We start from the raw sequence: 17,633 nt of genomic DNA, 5'->3' as shown, positions 1-17,633 counted from the left end.
TTCCTTGGAATTTTTCCGTGGCTCTCATGACCTTTAGTAAAATGCCAACCTTTTAACATAATGAATAATGTTACACATTATCTGACTTATGCAGACCGTTAAGCCACATGCCAGTAAAGCTCTTCTCCTGCCCTCTGTGGTCCAGGTTTGTTGGCCTATTTTTAATCCCACAATGATGCCATGTTTCTTGCTGTGCACTTTGTAGCCACCGGAAGGTGATACAAGGAAGGCTGATATATGGTCCCTGACTCCTGTAGGAGTTTCTAACCTATTCCAGAAGATAGTCATATAAAAGATTATTACATTACAATGTATTAGACCCAGTGATGCAGATATTCCCAGGTCAATATAGGAACATGGCAATGAGCATTTAACTCCACCTGCATACAAGGAAGAAGAAAACTTGTGGGGAATGTGGAATGGTGACGAGATGAGTTACGAGATGAGTTTTAAGGAATGAATAGGAGTTAGCCATATGAAAAGAGTAATAAAGATAAGGAAATTCCAGAAAAAGGAATAGTATAAGCAAGAACATACAAACATGAGGCAATATGGATTCTTTGAAAGTCAAAGCAAGGTGTGGTAGTAGACGAAAGTATAGAAAAAGTATGAAAAGCTTTTTGTACTCTGTTAAGCTTCATTTTTTTTTTAATCTTAAGGGCCATATTAAGTCATTGTAAAATATGATAAACAGGACAGTGAAAAAGTCAGATTTAATTTTTGGGTGGTAAGATAGCTCTAACAGCTACATAGAGAATGTATTTGAAAGGACAGGAATGAAACCATGAATACCTACTAAAGGACCATTGTATTCAACCAGGCAAGAAATGATGGACTTCTTAATGAAAGTAGCAGGCACAGAAAGGGAGAGGAGTGGATGGATTTGAGAAATGTCTTTTATATAAATTCTGCAGAACTTTCATATGTATAGAATATGTGATGTAAAGTGGAAAGGGAAGTCAAAAATTATTCCCAGTTTTCTAGGCTGTGCAACACGATGGATGACAATACCTTTCAAGAGACCAAAGAGGAATATTAGGGAGATGAGGGTCATCATCTGTTAATCTGCCCAAGGTAAATGGTTAAGAAGTGAGACTGGCTTTTGAATCCACAACTGACACAAAAGCTGATGCTGATAACCTATTCTATGCCACATCCTCTGAGACTAAAGAAAGCTGAGAAAAGTCATACCTAATAACTAGAAGGTTTTTTTTTAACTGAGTAAGAGACAAAAATTCTGTTGTGATAAGGAGTAGAGGTTGAGTAGGTCATTCGAGGAAAACTCACTGATTTAGAACATTGGTTGAAGATAATAGGGGAGGGAATGACTATAGACAAGTGGAAGAGCAGATACACCTTACTAAAAGTCAAGCTTTTAGTAGGAGGCAATGAATTTGCCTTATATTGATAATAATGATGCCAATAGCCCACAATTATGAAGCATTTTCTATGTGCCTAACACTATTTGTGCTTTGCTGTATTAATGGATTCTTACAACTCCCTATGAGATAGATGCAGCTATTATTTTCATTTTACAGATGAGGAAACAAAGGCATGAAATGGTTAAATAACTCACTTGCTGAAGAGTGATAGCTACTAATAGTGGTACAGCCTACATTTCAGTTCAGGGATTCTCTCTCCACGATCCTTTATCTTAGCCACTATGCCTCTCAACAGGTAATGATGCCACTTTGCACTAGTGTGTAATTTTTTTTCCAGCAGTATTCAGCTGGAAATAGAAATGGAAATAATTTAAAGTGCTAATCCAAGATTGGTATAAGAAAAGGAACAGCTGGGTTTTAGAAGATCAACAATTAGAGTTAGTTTAAGAAAGGAATAAAAGAAGCCAGGAAGAGCTGAGAGGTTGGGAGAAATTAGGAACCAAAGAAAATCTGTGACATTGAAAGCAATTTTAATATGGAAGGAATTCTAAGAGAGCTGGGATTCTCTCTCAAGACAGAATATTAATCTTAAAGTAGGATATTAAATTCTATCATTTCTGAGAGAGAGCAGAAACCCAGGCCATCTCAGTTCATAATTTTTCCTCTTAAGTACTGTACTATACTATCTCTTGTAACAGCAAAGAAGTCACAAAACTAACCCACAGAAGAATTTAAATAATGTGACTACTAAAATATTGTGAAATGATGGTAAAATGGAGGGAGAATAAGGAAATTAACCTTTAGCAAGGTGATACATTGAGAAGTAAAGGTATAATTTTTGAGTTATAGAAATAACCACTAAGAAAACAAAAATTGTTTTATAAAGTAGTTAGGTATCTCTGGGGCACCTGGATGGTTCAGCTGGTTAAGCATCTGCCTTCAGGTCAGGTCATGATCCCAGGGTCCTGCGATAGGGCCCCAAGGCAGGCTCCCTTCTCAGCAGGGAGTCTGCTTCTCCCTCTGTCTCTCCCCCTTACTTGTGTTCTCTCTAATAAATAAATAAAATGTTTAAAAAAATAAAAATAAAAAAAATAAAGTAGTTGCCTCTGAGGAATGGGACTGGGCTTTTTATTATAATTCCCATCAGTACTGTTGTGCAAGTATAGCTTTTATTTTAGAAAAAAAAGCAAGGTGAATATGTATTGCAGAAGCAGAGTCAAAAATGGAAAACTGAATTTCCTCTTATCTAAAATACTATTACATAAAAGATATTTTAAACTCTCGTAGTTATAAGGAAGAATATCACCCACGAGTCAGAACTACTAAGGAATCACTGAAAGATAGAAGGACAACAGGAAGCTTTTTGTCAAGAGTGTGTTGTGAGTTAATACTTTAAGCTACTCCTCTACTCCAAAAACATGGGAATTACAGAATACATGTGTGTTTTTATAGTTATATATATATACATACAAATGTAGGTACATGTACACAGTCAAAGAGAAAGAAGAACGAGGAATGAGGAAGGGAAGAGGGAAAGGAAATCCCTTAGTGCGCTCAAAAACAAGATAAATATCTCTGAAACAAACAAATTTAAAAAAACAATACAACAGCAGTTGTAGGAGCGTCAGGCCTAAACAGAGCCAGAGGTTGCAAGAAGTTGTATGTTTTCAAGATATAAAGAACCAAATTCTCCCCAACTGGACCCACCCACAAAAGGAAAGTAGAAAAGCTGCCATTTGCATTTTTCATAATGTGAATATATTCATATCATCTTTGTATCTGAAATCTTTCTTCATAAAATGAATAAAGAAAACTGAAATTTTTAAAAGAAGTGTGCTCCAGAGGGCTCAACAGAAATGGATAAGGGTGAAAGGTAAAAAAAAAAAACACTGAGAATAGTAAGAGTATGAGGGTAGGAAATTAGAAGAGGAAATGGGAAGTGTTTGTCTTTGACCAAGGATTGAAGGATGACAGGAAGAATAGAAGAAATTGTTCTTAAAAGTCCTGACTTCAGGAGATGTTATTTTGGCATTTGAACTGTTAAAATGTCCCAAAATTATCTGGTCTTATGCCATCAAGTTTATAAAGTGGAAGCAAAAATATTTTCCTGGACATATATCTTACCCTTGGGCTAAAAATTACTATGATCTTCTTGCGAGGTTGTTATTGCCTTTGCAATCAGTGAAGGAATGTATATCAAATGATGTGTCAAATCATTCTCTTCTAGGGACCTTCAGGTATTGAGGGTGAATCTGGTCTGCAAGGCGAACCAGGTGTAAAGGTAATCTTCCTAAATAGTGAAAAGGTCTCTCAATTTTTACCACTGAATCCCCTGTTTGCCACATTTTGGTAAATATCAATCATCTTGAAAACAAGTGAGGATAGCAGATAAAAATGGGAAGTGTTTTCAAATGAGTCAGAAAATAAATATGTATATCTATATCTATGTATCTGTCTTTTCACTGACTCCATGTGTATGTTTGTATAAGAGAAAGAGAGGAAATAAAAATGATAAAGCTAATGGGGTAATATATTAATTAAAGCTAATGGGGTGATAAATTAATCTGGGGAAAAGAAAAAAATGGGAATTGTTTTAGAAGCCCTATCCTCATGATACACCTTCCATAATTATTAGATATACTGTTTTAGTAGAAAATGATTTTAATCTTTCCCTTTGTTTCTTTAGGGAAATGTTGGACCTGCAGGCAATGCTGGAGTTGCTGGAGAACCAGGGTTACGGGTAAATGTCTGCTGGGAACCATTTTATTTTATTTTATTTTTTTAAAAGATTTTATTTGTTTATTTATTTATTTGAGAGAGAGAGAGAGCCTGAAAGGGGAGAGGTCAGAGGGAGAAGCAGAGTCCCCGAGGAGCAGGAAGGCTGATATGGGACTCCAGGATCATGACCTGAGCCAACGGCAATTGCCTAACCAACTGAGTTACCCAGGTACCCTGAGAACCATTTTAATGCACTGGCCTGAGTGATTCAGAGACTTGAAACAGCATAAATAAAGTTTCAAAAATGCATAATAAATCTTCCTGGTGCCTAATAGAAAACGTTTGTCTTTATTTCTTAGTTTTTAAAGCTGAATACCAGACCCTGTTCATATTGTCATTTAGTAGTATTTGGAGTCCTAAGCTCATGCATCCTCTTCTCGGTATGGAGTGTTCTCTATAGAATGCTTTACACATATGCAGAGTAGCTGTGATTGTCACTCATATTCACATTAGGAAGAAATTCACAAATAACAGTAATCAACTCTCAGGATATTTCCTGACCTAACAAAGCAAACAAATGATTACAACCTAATTTGTGTTTGAAAAAAACAAAAACAAAAATCTAAAGTCACGAAAAGTTAACAAGATTCAAGGAAATAATTGTAAATAAGAATAATTAGAGAGTTTACAGAAGTTATTCTAATATAGACAGCTTGTAATTTGAGCTGTGGTAAGCTTTTTCCCAAGATAACCATGCCCAAGATAATCTCAAGAGACATTTGCATACTAAAAGGCAAAGTCTGGAGACTTGTTTCTTTTTCATTTTCCCTTTTTTTGCAGGGGGGTTGGCAGTGTGAGGTTGGGGTAGTGGAAGTGTCAATGGTGGGAGCAACAGAGAAATTGTGAAGATGCACTAATTAACTCACTTTTAACTATTTTAGGTGACAAGAGTGTAATATCTTCATAGACAATGGCTGTATTTTTCTGTTAAATTCTATATCTGGAGGACAGCTTTTTGATGTACCAGGGCCTTAACTGTTCCCTTGTAAGCGAGAAAATACAGACCGTAAAAGTATGATTTTAACTGAATTAAGTCACATTAATCCATTTAATTGAGTATAGCAAGGTACTATAACTTTAAGAGATATAGGATTTCTAGTCCTTGAACTCAGGAAACACAGGTGTAACTATATAAATTTTCAGAGCTACCAAATGAATATGTGTTTCTCTTAATTATCTGAAAGTTAAAATTCTGGGCCTATCTTATATTTGAATTTACAATATTGATTCTTCAAATCATCTTCAGAGCTATTCCAAGCAAATTATATCAAGCTTATTATACTGCCAAATATTCCTTATAAATAAAGTATAAGTAGGAGTAAATGTGCAGAAACCGGATACTTTCTATAGATACCAGGAACAAAGAGTAAGTTAAGGCAAGCAATTCAGCAAAATAATAAATCTTACTGTTTTTGCTAAAAAAATAGGGTGAACCAGGAGCTCCCGGAGAAGAAGGTCTCCAAGGGAAAGATGGCTTAAAGGTAAATCATACTTTTCTTATTATGTGTATGTAGATGTTTCTTGTGAAATCTTTAAAATATTACATAATTACATGATTTTATGTTATAAACAAAAATCTGCTTATTGTGTGGTATACTTATTTTACTGCTTTCCCTTTCTTAAAAATTTTTACTGGCTTTCAGGGGAACCCAGGAGGAAGGGGTCTTCCTGGAGAAGATGGAGAAAAAGGAGAGACAGGCTTACCAGGGGCTTTAGGACCCTCGGGTAGGACAGGTCTAATGGGCCCTCCGGTGAGTACTGCTGAGTTCATTTTTGAGTACTCCGTGAATTCAGTCCTCTGTGTATATGTACACCCACACACCCACACACACAAACACACACATACACACACGCATTCTGATTCTCTTAGATGTTCATTGGGTAATTGAAGGTATGTAACTGTGGCTTGAGAGAAGGCCAAACCAGGGACTGATAATCAGCCTACCTAACATCCAAGGAAGAAAGATAATTTCTCCATGTGTCACATGGACACAAGTCCTTGGAAGTTTTATCCCCCCTCCCACTTTGAGATATAATTGACAAGTACCATTGTGTAAATTTAAGATGTATAATGTGACAATTTTATACACATGAGCACACACACACACACACACACGCACACGTATACATATATGATTACCAAATAGGGTTAGTTACACATCTATCACTTTACTTAGTTACCTTTTTGTGGTGTGGAGAAAATTTTTAAGACTTACCCTCTTAGCAACTTTCAAATATACAATACAGTATTGTTAAGTATAGTCACCACATTGTACATTATATCTCTGTGAGTTATTTATAACTAGAACTTTGTGTCCATTCACCATTTCCCCCATCTCTCCACTTCTGGCAACAACCAGAAGTAGAGAGATTCTCCACTCCATTTCTCCACTGACAGCAACAACCGTCAGTCTATTCTCCGTTCCTATGACTTCAGGGTTGTTTTTTTTTTGTTTTGTTTTGTTTTTTTTTAGATAACACACATATTTGCAATCATACAGAATTTTTTTTTCCTCCGACTTATTTCACATAACATAATGACTTCCAGGTCCATCCACATTGTTGCAAATGTCCAGATTTCCTTCTTTTTGTGGCTGAATATTCCATTGTATATATAAACCATATATATACCATTCTTTTTAAAATATAAATTGACCACCATATATGTATGCATTTTCTCTGGGCTCTCAGTTCTTTTCCATTAGTCTTTATGTCTGTTTTAATGCCAGTACCACACTGTTTCTATTAATATAGTCTTATATTAATACAATCTGGAATTAAGAGGTGTGATACCTCCAGCTTTAATTTTTCTCAAGATTGTTTTGGTTATTTGGGGTATTTCATGGTTTCATGTGAATTTTAGGATTATTTTCTATTCCTATAAAACATGCCATTGGAATCTTGGTAGGAATTACACTGAATCTGTAGATGGTTTGGGGTAATATGGACATGTTAACAATATAATTATTCCTCCCTATGAATATGAGACAGCTCTCCATTTATGTGTCTTCTTCAATTTCTTTCATCAATATCTTACAGTTTTCAGTCTCTAGATATTTCATCTCCTTGGTTGTATTTATCACTAAATATTGTATTGTTTTAAATGCTATTATAAATGGGAAAGTTTTCTTTATTTCTTTTTCAGATAATTCATTCTTAGCACATGTCAACATGACTGGGTTTTCTAGGTGATTTTTGTATCCTGCCATTTTACTGAAAGCATTTATTAATTTTAACAGGGTTTTTGTTTTGTTTTGTTTTGTTTGTCGAGTCTTTAGAGTCTTCTATATATGAAGATAATGCCATCTTCACAGACAGTTTTACTTCTTCCTTTCTTATTTGGGTGCCTTTTATTTCTTTTTCCTGCATAATTGCTTGGGTAGGATTTCCAGTACTACTGTGAACAGAAGTGGTCAGAGTCTCTTGCTCCTGATCTTAGAGGAAATCCTTTCAACCTTTCACTATTAAATGCGACATTAGCTGAGAGTTTGTCATGTATAACCTTTATTATGTTGAGGTATGTTCCCTCTATACCTGCTGTATTGAGAGTTTTTATCATGAAAATTATTGAAGTTTGTCAAATACTCTTTCTGCATCTATTGAGATGATCATATGGTTTTATCTTTAATTCTGTGAATGGGGTTTATCACATTGATTGATCCATTCTTGCATCCCAGGAATAAATCCCACTTGAACATGGTGTATGATCCTTTTAATTTGATCTTGAATTTAGTTTGCTAGCATTTTGTTGAGAATTTTTGCGTCTGTATTCATTAGGGCTTTGATCTGTTGCTTTCTTATAATATAGTTATCTGGCTTTTGTATCAGGATAATGCTGACCTGAGCTTGAGTATATTCCTCCTTTTCAAAATTTTGGATGAGTTTGAGAAATATTACCATTACTTCTTCTTTAAGTGTTTGGCAGAATTCATCAACAAAAACTAGGTTTTTCTTTGTTGAGAGGTTTTTCATTACTTATTCAGTCTCATTCATTATTGGTCTATTCAAATTTTCTGTTTCTGCATGATCCAGTCTTGGTAAGTAGTACTCTTCTAGGAATAAGTATATTCTAAGCTGTCCAATTGGTTGACAAATAATTATATATTAATAGTCTTTTATAATCCTTCGTTTTGCCGTGTTACAATTTATAATGTTTTCCCTTTCTTTTCTTTTTTTAAATTTTTTTTTATTTTCAGCATAACAGTATTTCTTGTTTTTGCACCACACCCAGTGCTCCATGCAATCCGTGCCCTCTATAATACCCACCACCTGGTTCCCCCAACCTCCCACCCCACGCCGCTTCAAACCACTCAGATTGTTTTTCAGAGTCCATAGTCTCTCATGGTTCACCTCCCCTTCCAATTTCCCCCAACTCCCTTCTCTCTAACTCCCCTTGTCCTCCATGTTATTTGTTATGCTCCACAAATAAGTGAAACCATATGATAATTGACTCTCTCTGCTTGACTTATTTCACTCAGCATAATCTCTTTCTTTTCTAACTGTATTTGAGGTCTTTCTGTCTTGGTGTTTGTCGGGTTTATCATTTCAAGCAAACAGCTATTTTGTTAACCTCTTCTCTAGTTTTTCTGTTTTCTATTTTATTTACTTTTGCTCTGATTTTCATCATTTTTTTTCTTCTGCTAACTTTGAGAACTTGTACTTCTTTGAGGTATAAACTTAGGTAATTTATTTGTGATCTTTCTCCTTTTATAAAGTAGGCATGTAAACTCTCTTAGAACTGCTTTCCATACATTTTTTCTATGTTGTGTTTTCATTTTTGTTTCAAGTTATTATTTAAATTCTAGTAGTTAACATACAGTGTAAATGGATTTCAGGAGTAGAATTTAGTGATTCATCACTTTCATACAACACCCAGTGCTTCTCAAAAGTGCCCTCCTTAATCACCATCACTAATTTAGCCCATTCCCTGCCCACCACCCCTCCATCAACTCTCTGTTCTCTGTAGTTAAGAGTTTCTTAAGGCTTGCCTCCCTCTCTTTTTCCCCCGCTTCTACGTTTATCTGTTTTGTTTCTTAAATTCCACATGTGAGTGAAATCATATGGTATTTGTCTTTCTCTGACTGACTTATTTCATTTAACATAAAGAACTTAGCAAACTCAACACCCAAAGAACAAATAAGCCTTTTATTTCTTTTTGTTGTCTAATTGCTGAGGCTAGGACTTTTTATAGAATTTTTTTTAAAAGATTTTATTTATTTATTTGACAGAGAGAAATCACAAGTAGACTGAGAGGCAGGCAGAGAGAGAGAGAGGGAAGCAGGCTCCCTGCTGAGCAGAGAGCCCAATGTGGGACTCAATCCCAGGACCCTGAGATCATGACCTGAGCCAAAGGCAGCGGCTTAACCCACTGAGCCACCCAGGTGCCCCAAGGCTAGGACTTTTAGTACCATGTTAAGTAACAATGGTGAGAGTGGACATCCCTGTCTTGTTCCTGACCTTAGAAGAAAATCCCTGTTTTTTCCCCATTGAGGATATTAGCTGTGGATCCTTCATATAGGCCTTTATGGTGTTAAGGTATGTTCTCTCTATCCCTAATTTGTTGAAGGTTTTTATCAAGAATACATGCTGTAGGGGCGCCTGGGTGGCTCACTGGGTTGAGGTCTCCTCCTTAGCTCAGGTCATGATCCCAGGGTCCTGGGATTGAGCCCCGAGTCAGACTCTCTGCTCAGTGGGGAGCCTGCTTCCTCCTCTCTCTCTGCCTGCCTCTCTACCTGCTTGTGATCTCTGTCTGTCAAATAAATAGATGAAATCTTTAAAAAAAAAAAAAATACATGCTGTATGTTCTCAAATGCTTTTTCTGCATCTATTGAGAAGATCATATGGTTCTTATCCTTTTTTTTTTAATTAATGTTGTGTATCTCAGTGATTGATTTGTGAATATTGAACCATGCTTGCAGCCCAGGAATAAATCCCACTTGATTGTGGTGAATAATTCTTTTAATGTACTGTTGGATTCAATTTGCTAGTATCTTGTTTACATCCATGTTCATCAGGAATATTGACCTATAATTCTCCTTTTTAGTGGGGTCTTTGTCTGGTTTGGAAATCAAGGCAATGTTGGCCTCATAGAATGAATTTGGAAGTTTTCCTTCCATTTCTACTTTCTGCAGCTGTTTCAGAAGAATAGGTATTAATTCTTCTTTAAATGTTCTGTAGAATTCCCCTGGGAAGGCACCTGACTCTGGAGTTTTGTTTATTGCAAGATTTTTTATTACTAATTCAATTTCTTTGCTAGTCATAGGTCTGTTCAAATTTTATATTTCTTTCAGTTTCAGTTCTGGTAGTTTGTATGTTTCTAGAAGTTGTGCCTTTTCTTCCAGATTGCCCAATTTGTTGGCATATAATTTTTCATAATATTCTCTTATAACTGTGTTTCTATGGTGTTGGTTGTAATCTCTCCTCTTTCACTCGTGATTTTATTTGGGTCCTTTCTTTTTTCTTTTTGGTAAGTCTAGCTAGGGGTTTATCAATTTTATTAATTCTTTCAAAGAACCAGCTATTAATTTCTTCCTTTATTTTTAATATTTGCTTTAACAATTAAGAGCTCCAAAGTTTGGTGCACATGTATTTATAATTATTATATATTATTGATTAATATTTATAATTACATATTATTGATTACTATGATATGATGACCTTCTTTGTCTTATGATTATATTTAGCTTAAAGTCTATTTTGACTCATATTAGTGTAACTAACTCTGCTTTCTTAATTGTTTGCTGACTGTTTTATAGATCATATCTCCTTGTTTTCTCTCTTGTTGTCTTTGTGATGTTATGACTTATTGTAGCAGTATGACTTAATCCTTTATTAAAATTTTGTGTATCTATGACATTCTTTGTGGCTAACATAAAATATGTTTTAACATCTTATTTAAAGCAGATAACAACTTCAATACTGTACAGAAACTCCATACTTTTACTTCTTCTCCCTTCCTCATATTTCAGGTTATTGATGTTACAATTTACATCTTTTTAAATTATGATACAATAACAAATTATCTTAGTTATTGTTATTTTTAATGCATTTGTTTTTTCACTTTTTAATTAGAGTTATAAGTGATTTATAACACAATCATTACAATATTAGAGAATCTGACTTTGAATATATATTTACATCTATTGGTGAGCTTTATACATTCATGTTTTTATGACATTAATTACATTCTTTTCTTTGAGCCTAAAAAATACCCTTTAACATTTCTTGTAAGACAGGTAATGGTGAACTCCTCAGCTTTTGTTCTTTGAGGAAAGTCTTTATCACTTCTTCATTTCTAAAAGACAGCTTTGCTGGGTATAGTATCCTTGATTGACTTTTTTTCTTTGAATATTTTGAAGAAATTATTCCACTTTCTTCTGGCCTGCAGTTTCTTTCTTTCTTTTTTTTAAGATTTTATTTATTCATTTATTTGAGAGAGAGAGAGAGCACAAGCAGGCAGAGAGGCAGGCAGAGAGAGAGGAGGAAGCAGGCTCCCCGCTGAGCAAAGAGCCTGATGTGAGGCTCAATCCCAGGACCTTGAGATCATGACCTGAGTCGAAGGCAGAGGCTTTAACCCACTGAGCCACCCAGGTGCCCCTGGCCTGCAGTTTCTGCTAAGACATGTACTTATAGTCTTACAGAGTCTCTCTTTTGTTTGAGAAGTTGCTTTTCTTTGCTGCTTCCAAAATTCTTCCTTTGTCTTTGATTTTTTTATAATTTAATTATGATGTGTTTCATAGTTACTCTTTGTATCCAACTTATTTGGGATCCTTTGGTCCTCAATAATCTGGATGTCCATTTCTCTCCCCAGGTTTGGGACATTTTCAGCCATTATATCTTCAAATAGACTTTTTGCTCTTTTTCTTCTCCTTCTAGCATTATAGGTATGCACATATTTCACTTGATGCTATCTCATATGCACCATGGACTTTTTTCCCTTTATTTTGTTCTTCTATTTTTTTTTTCTTCCCCTATTAACTCTTTTGGGTAATTTCAAATGACTTGTCTTTGGGTTCACTGATTCTACTGCTTGGTTGAGTCTACTACTAAAGTTCTCTATTGAATTCTTCAGTTTAGTCATTGTATTGTTCATCTCTAGAATTTTTGTTTTCTTTATTTTTATGGTTTCTATTTATATGTTAGATTTCTCATTTTGTTCATGCATTGTTTTTATTATTTTTATTTGTCTATTTGTGTGTTCTTATACTCATTGAACTTCTTTAAGATGTTATTCTGAATTCTTTGTCAGAAAGTCCATAGAATTCCATTATTCTGGTATCAGTTCTTATACTCATTGAACTTCTTTAAGATGTTATTCTGAATTCTTTGTCAGAAAGTCCATAGAATTCCATTATTCTGGTATCAGTTATTGAAGTTTTATTAGTTTCCTTTGGCATTGTCATCTTTACTTGATTCCTCATGGTCCTTGTATCCTTGCACTGGTATTTTCACTTTTGAATAAGCGGCCCCTTTTCCAGACATTAGAGGTTTATTTTGGCAAGGAAAGACCTTCATCAGTCTGCTTAGCTGATTGGTTAACTAGTAATATTTAGCTGACTTGTTAACTGGTAGTATTTGTGGACAGGCATAGCTTACTGTTGAGGTCTCCAGTTGGGCAAGGGCCCTACCCATGATCTGAGGTTGGAAAAAGGTTGTCACTGGCTGTTTTCTGGAACTGAGTGAGCCCACTGACTGGGCATCATTTTCAAGTGAGGCCAGAGAATATGCACCCTGGTTGGGTAGGAGAGCTTGTAGGGTGAGGTCTCAAGTTATATTCCCTGGCAAGGCAATATCTCTGATTGGACTCTGTAGTCAGGCAAGGTCTCATGTTGTGCACCCTATCTCAGTAGTGCTATTGGCTGAACTCTATGTTCAGAGACCACAAGCATAGCTTCAGAGTTGGGCAGACCCACAGGTTGTGCCCCAAGTTTGTATAGAGTCACAGGCTATGCTTCAGGATTACTTGGGCCACAGGCTGTGCCCTTCTGTTGGGTAAGGTCACTTGCCAGGCTTTCTGATTAAGTAGGTTCTTCAGCTGTATCTCAGTGTTAGCTGGGGCCGGAGGCTATATGTTCCATGATTGAGTAGATTTACTGTCTGTGGTTTTATTAGGTGGGGCTGAAGGCTATGCTTTGTAGTTGGACAAGGCCACCTTCTGGGTTTCTTGCCTATACAAGGTTGCAAGCTGTGTTTAGTAAGTTTACAGGGCCACAAGATAGATTTTGCTGCTGGGTAGAACTGCTGGTTGGGCCTCACAGCTGGGCAGTACTTTAAGCTAGGTTCCAAGGCTTCCCATGACTGCTGTTCAGGTTCTGTGGTCATTCCCAACATTTTGACAGGACTGCTGGCTTGACTGCCTGCCTGTGTAGAGTTATAGCATGGACTCCATAACTGTCCAGGTTCTATGGCTAGGCATAGTGGGATGGAAGTGTGTGGTTAGCTGTTGGGCAAGGTTGCTACCCAGGGACATATAATGGGCTCCACAGCAGGTATGACCCTTTGGCTGGGGACCCAAATTGTGCAGAACCCTCAGCCAAACTCCTAACCAGACAGAGAGATCAACTCAGCTCTGTGGAAGTGCAGAATCACTGCCTGAGATCTCGCTCAGGTGCTACTGCAAGGAGAAATGCAGTCCACCAAGGTCTGGTACAGGTTGCTATAATCCTTGCCTCCATTCTCTGTCTCTCTCTGATCCTTAGTGGTCAAGCCTCCAGGCTTCCCCAGTGAACCCTGTGAAGTAAGACCTTAGTAGGCTACCCTGAAAGCATTCCATAATCCTGGGGAAGGTGAATGACCACCTTTGGTTTTCTTTCCCTCACTGGAGAAACTGTAAGCCAAGGGAGCCACCTGATGCAGTGCTCTGCTGTTCTGGGGAAAGGACAATGAAATCTTTACTCTCACCTTTTTACTGTGGTCTGCTGTATCTCTGTGATCTAGGCGAGTGCTTCATCCTCACTTACAGGTTCTGGGATTTTCACAATGGTGGTCTTTTATGTGGATATTTGCTAGTTGGTCTTCTTCTGAGGGTGGCTGAATTCAGGAATGACTTATGTCACTATCCTGATGATGTCACCTCAGCTATGGAACTTCTGTCATAAAGTATTTGAAGGGGAACATTGTGTTATCTCAAACTTACTTTGAATATTTCTGATTTTTATTCATATAGCTGACATTATTCCTATAGAGTAATATCCTAACTCTAGAATGACATAAGAAATCCTTTGCAGGCTAATTTAAGCTACCAATATCTGATCTCAAATTGTAGTATTACTTCAAGGGAAATTCTAAATGTCACATTGGACAGATTCTCTAACCACAGAGCAAATACAAGATGTAAATAAATAATGAGAACATCTTGTCTTTTACTTAAATCCTTAGTTTATGATATTTGTTATATTCTTTCAGATATGGCCTCTCTGGATATTTTACTTTTTTATTTTACTGTTCATCTTCCTCACATCTTTAAATATGAGATCATGGGAATCTTACTCAGCCTTTCAAAGATAGTTCCTGCCCCCAGTAATCTCAATTACATTTCCAAGAACCGAGAAGAAGCTCTATCTGGAAGAATAGAACAAATACCATAAATGAATCACACATTGGCTGTCTTACCATTCACATCATTTACCAATAATTTTGATTCCTTTAGCAATAATTAGAAATAATGCCATCTCACCTCTTCCCCAAAATAATAAACAACTGTACCAGTGTACTTCAACATGACAGTTAAAGTTTGAAAGTGAACCAGAAACATTGCCTATTTTTCAGCAATTGGCAAATTGAGTCTTTTTTCCCTCTGGTTTTACATAAGTGGTTAAGTGCCCAATTCTCCTCTGTCTTGCCCTCTCAGTCCTGGAAAACTATGATAGGTGTTCCACTGCAGCAAATACAAAGCATTAGAGAATCAAACACCCCCGCCCAAATTATCTTCAAACTCTTGGTCCAGCCTGACCAATAGAATTTCACTTATATTTTCTCATAGGATCCTACCAATAATCTAGTGATGCTTTATTTTCCCTACTTTATAACTGAAAACAAAACAACAACAACAATAACACAGGCTCAGACAAAGCTAAGAATATAGCAGATGGCAGAGGTGGCTCTGTCTAGTTCTTTTATTATGACTTCTGTTCCTCTAAGCCACACCACATGAGGTAACCAGGCTGGCCTTATATTTCACCTTTTTGGAGTTCTTGATATTTTCCATCTTTATTACCCCTAATAAAGGCTGGACTCACAGAGAAGCCAAGGAACAAATGCTGAAGAAGTGTGATTATATTTCTGAGAGTTCTTATCAAATTCATTTTTGTATGAGAAAATCATTAGCCATTAACAACTATTAATACTTTGGTATGGATTTTTTTCAATCACTTAATCTATTTCCCCAGCAGAACACTAAATGTTGGTGGGGAGAACAAAACTAAGAAAAAGAAGGGCCTAGCCATGCCATAGGATAATAGACACAAGTCCCAGGAGGGGATGATGCAGCATGACAGCTGGTGATGGGCAGAACAGAGATGAAAAAAGGGGCTCAAAACAAGACATGGAAAAATGATAAACACAGATTTCATCTGCTTCATAATTTTTCCCAGGAACAATCTTGCCTCATACACATCTTTGGTGCCTTTTTTTAGTAACAACACATGTGTGTTTCTTTTTATTCTTTTTGTTGTTCTCCTTGGAATTTTAAATGCCTTTCAGCTCATAAACTCAATAAAAATACCATGGCACATTTTTTCAAAAGAATTTTATGATCCAAGGAACTATTGCTTAATCATACAGCCTGATGTTGGATTTATTTTTCACTTTAAAAAATTCTTCCTTAAGCAATGTCACTAAGATGCTACCTATTCTTAAAAAATAAACAAGAAAGAGAATGAGAAAAAGAAATAAAACTTGTTTTTCAAGGAAAGAAATGTTATTCTTTCTAGAAGATTGGAAAATGAGAACTAGATTGAAAAATAAAGCACAGGAAGCATCAGTAACAAATTCCCAAATCTAAAATGTAGACTTCTTTGAACAGAATTTTAGTATGTATATTTTATGCTTGAATTACGTGCTAAAGTGTTCAGTTGTCTACATGTATAACACTGTAGGGGAAAAGAATTTGGAAACATCTGAAAAGAAACATCTGCCTGACTTATGGTCTGTCACCCATTTCTTAAAAAAAAAATCTATCACTGTAGTGTCTAACATCTAAACAGATGTGAAACTATGGGAGTTAAAAGTTGAATATATAAAAATGAAATTGTCTTCTTTTGTTCTGTTAGGACAAAACTTGGTTGGATTTATTGAAGTGTGATTTTTCCATTTGTATAGAACAATAGGATCATTGTTAATAGGGGACTATCTTAAAACATGAAACCAAGTAAGGCTTAGAAGCTTTCTCAATAGAATCTTTAAAAGCAAAGTCAGAGAGATGCGAGGACTTATCAGTAGTTAAAAAAGAATGATAAATATATACATGACTCTTATTTCTGGGGTAATTTCCCAGGAAACTCTGAAAAATAGTAACTTTGGAAATTTGAGGTCAGTGGCATTAGGGAGTAAAGGACTTATTTAAATCTTTATTTTCTGAATGATTTTTATGACTCTGGTCTTAGGCTTGTTTGTTCTGAACTGTTGTGTCATAAAGCAACACAGAAATAGAAAGAACTCTGCACTGACCATTATGCAAGAATTGTTCTACCACTATCCCTGCTCTACTACTAAAGAGCTGTACATTGTTGGGTGAGTCATTCTTTGGTTTCTCAGTTTACACATTACACATAAAGGGAGCAATGCAGAACTTCCCAGGATAGCTGTGTCAGGAAGGGATGCTGAATGGGCAGGAGTATTCTTCTATTATTAGGTGAGTCAGAAAATATAATCTTTGTATATATATATCTAATATATTGCCTTCTGTACAGGTTTTCTTTGGGAAAAAAGGCTCTATAGCTTTAAAAGAAAAAAAGGGAGGGTGGGTGGATTAGCTTGGATGTTCCTAAATTTGTATTAGCCTTACAAATGGTGACTCTGTAAAATGTATTTGTCCATTCAGTAACTCAACAAAGTTTTGGAGTACTTTCTATGAACCAAGAACTCTGCTAAGCAGTGGGGATCAAGGGGAACAAGATGGGCAATATTCCTGATCTCAGATTTTATAGTATTATGAGCACTGACCATAGACTAGATCATTGCAAGTAGTGATAAATGCAATGAGATGATCATAACTAGGGTGATGAAAAAGAATAGCTGGTTAAGGGAAGAGAAGCCTGCTTCCAACAGAGCATTGAGGGAAGACTTCTCTGGATCAGGGAGGAATAAGGTAAGACCTGAGGAATGAAAAAGAACCAGCTCTCCAAAGAACTTTGGGAGATTATTCAAGGTAGATGGAAAAACAAGGGCCAAGTTGTGGAAATGAGAATGGTCTAGGTATTTCTGGAAAACTTAAAGGAAGCTACTCACAGTTGCAGCATAATACATAGTCAAAAG

The 17,633-nt window shown here is 36.1% G+C and overlaps 1 protein-coding gene across 1 annotated transcript in view; it reads left to right on the top strand.

Annotated features, from left to right (window-relative positions):
* Positions 1-17,633, top strand: part of COL24A1 (collagen type XXIV alpha 1 chain) — a gene marked incomplete at its 5' end in the record, with an annotated part of 325,357 nt that overhangs the window by 195,622 nt on the left and 112,102 nt on the right. Inside the window, 4 exons of the mRNA XM_082688569.1 lie at positions 3,610-3,663; positions 4,069-4,122; positions 5,588-5,641; positions 5,804-5,911. Of these exons, the coding sequence (XP_082544695.1) occupies positions 3,610-3,663; positions 4,069-4,122; positions 5,588-5,641; positions 5,804-5,911 (270 nt within the window). The remainder of the gene's footprint in view (positions 1-3,609; positions 3,664-4,068; positions 4,123-5,587; positions 5,642-5,803; positions 5,912-17,633) is intronic.

Source organism: Mustela nivalis (assembly GCF_964662115.1).
Source record: "Mustela nivalis genome assembly, chromosome: 10".
Taxonomy (NCBI): domain Eukaryota; kingdom Metazoa; phylum Chordata; class Mammalia; order Carnivora; family Mustelidae; genus Mustela; species Mustela nivalis.
This window is presented reverse-complemented; position numbering and strand designations above follow the sequence as displayed.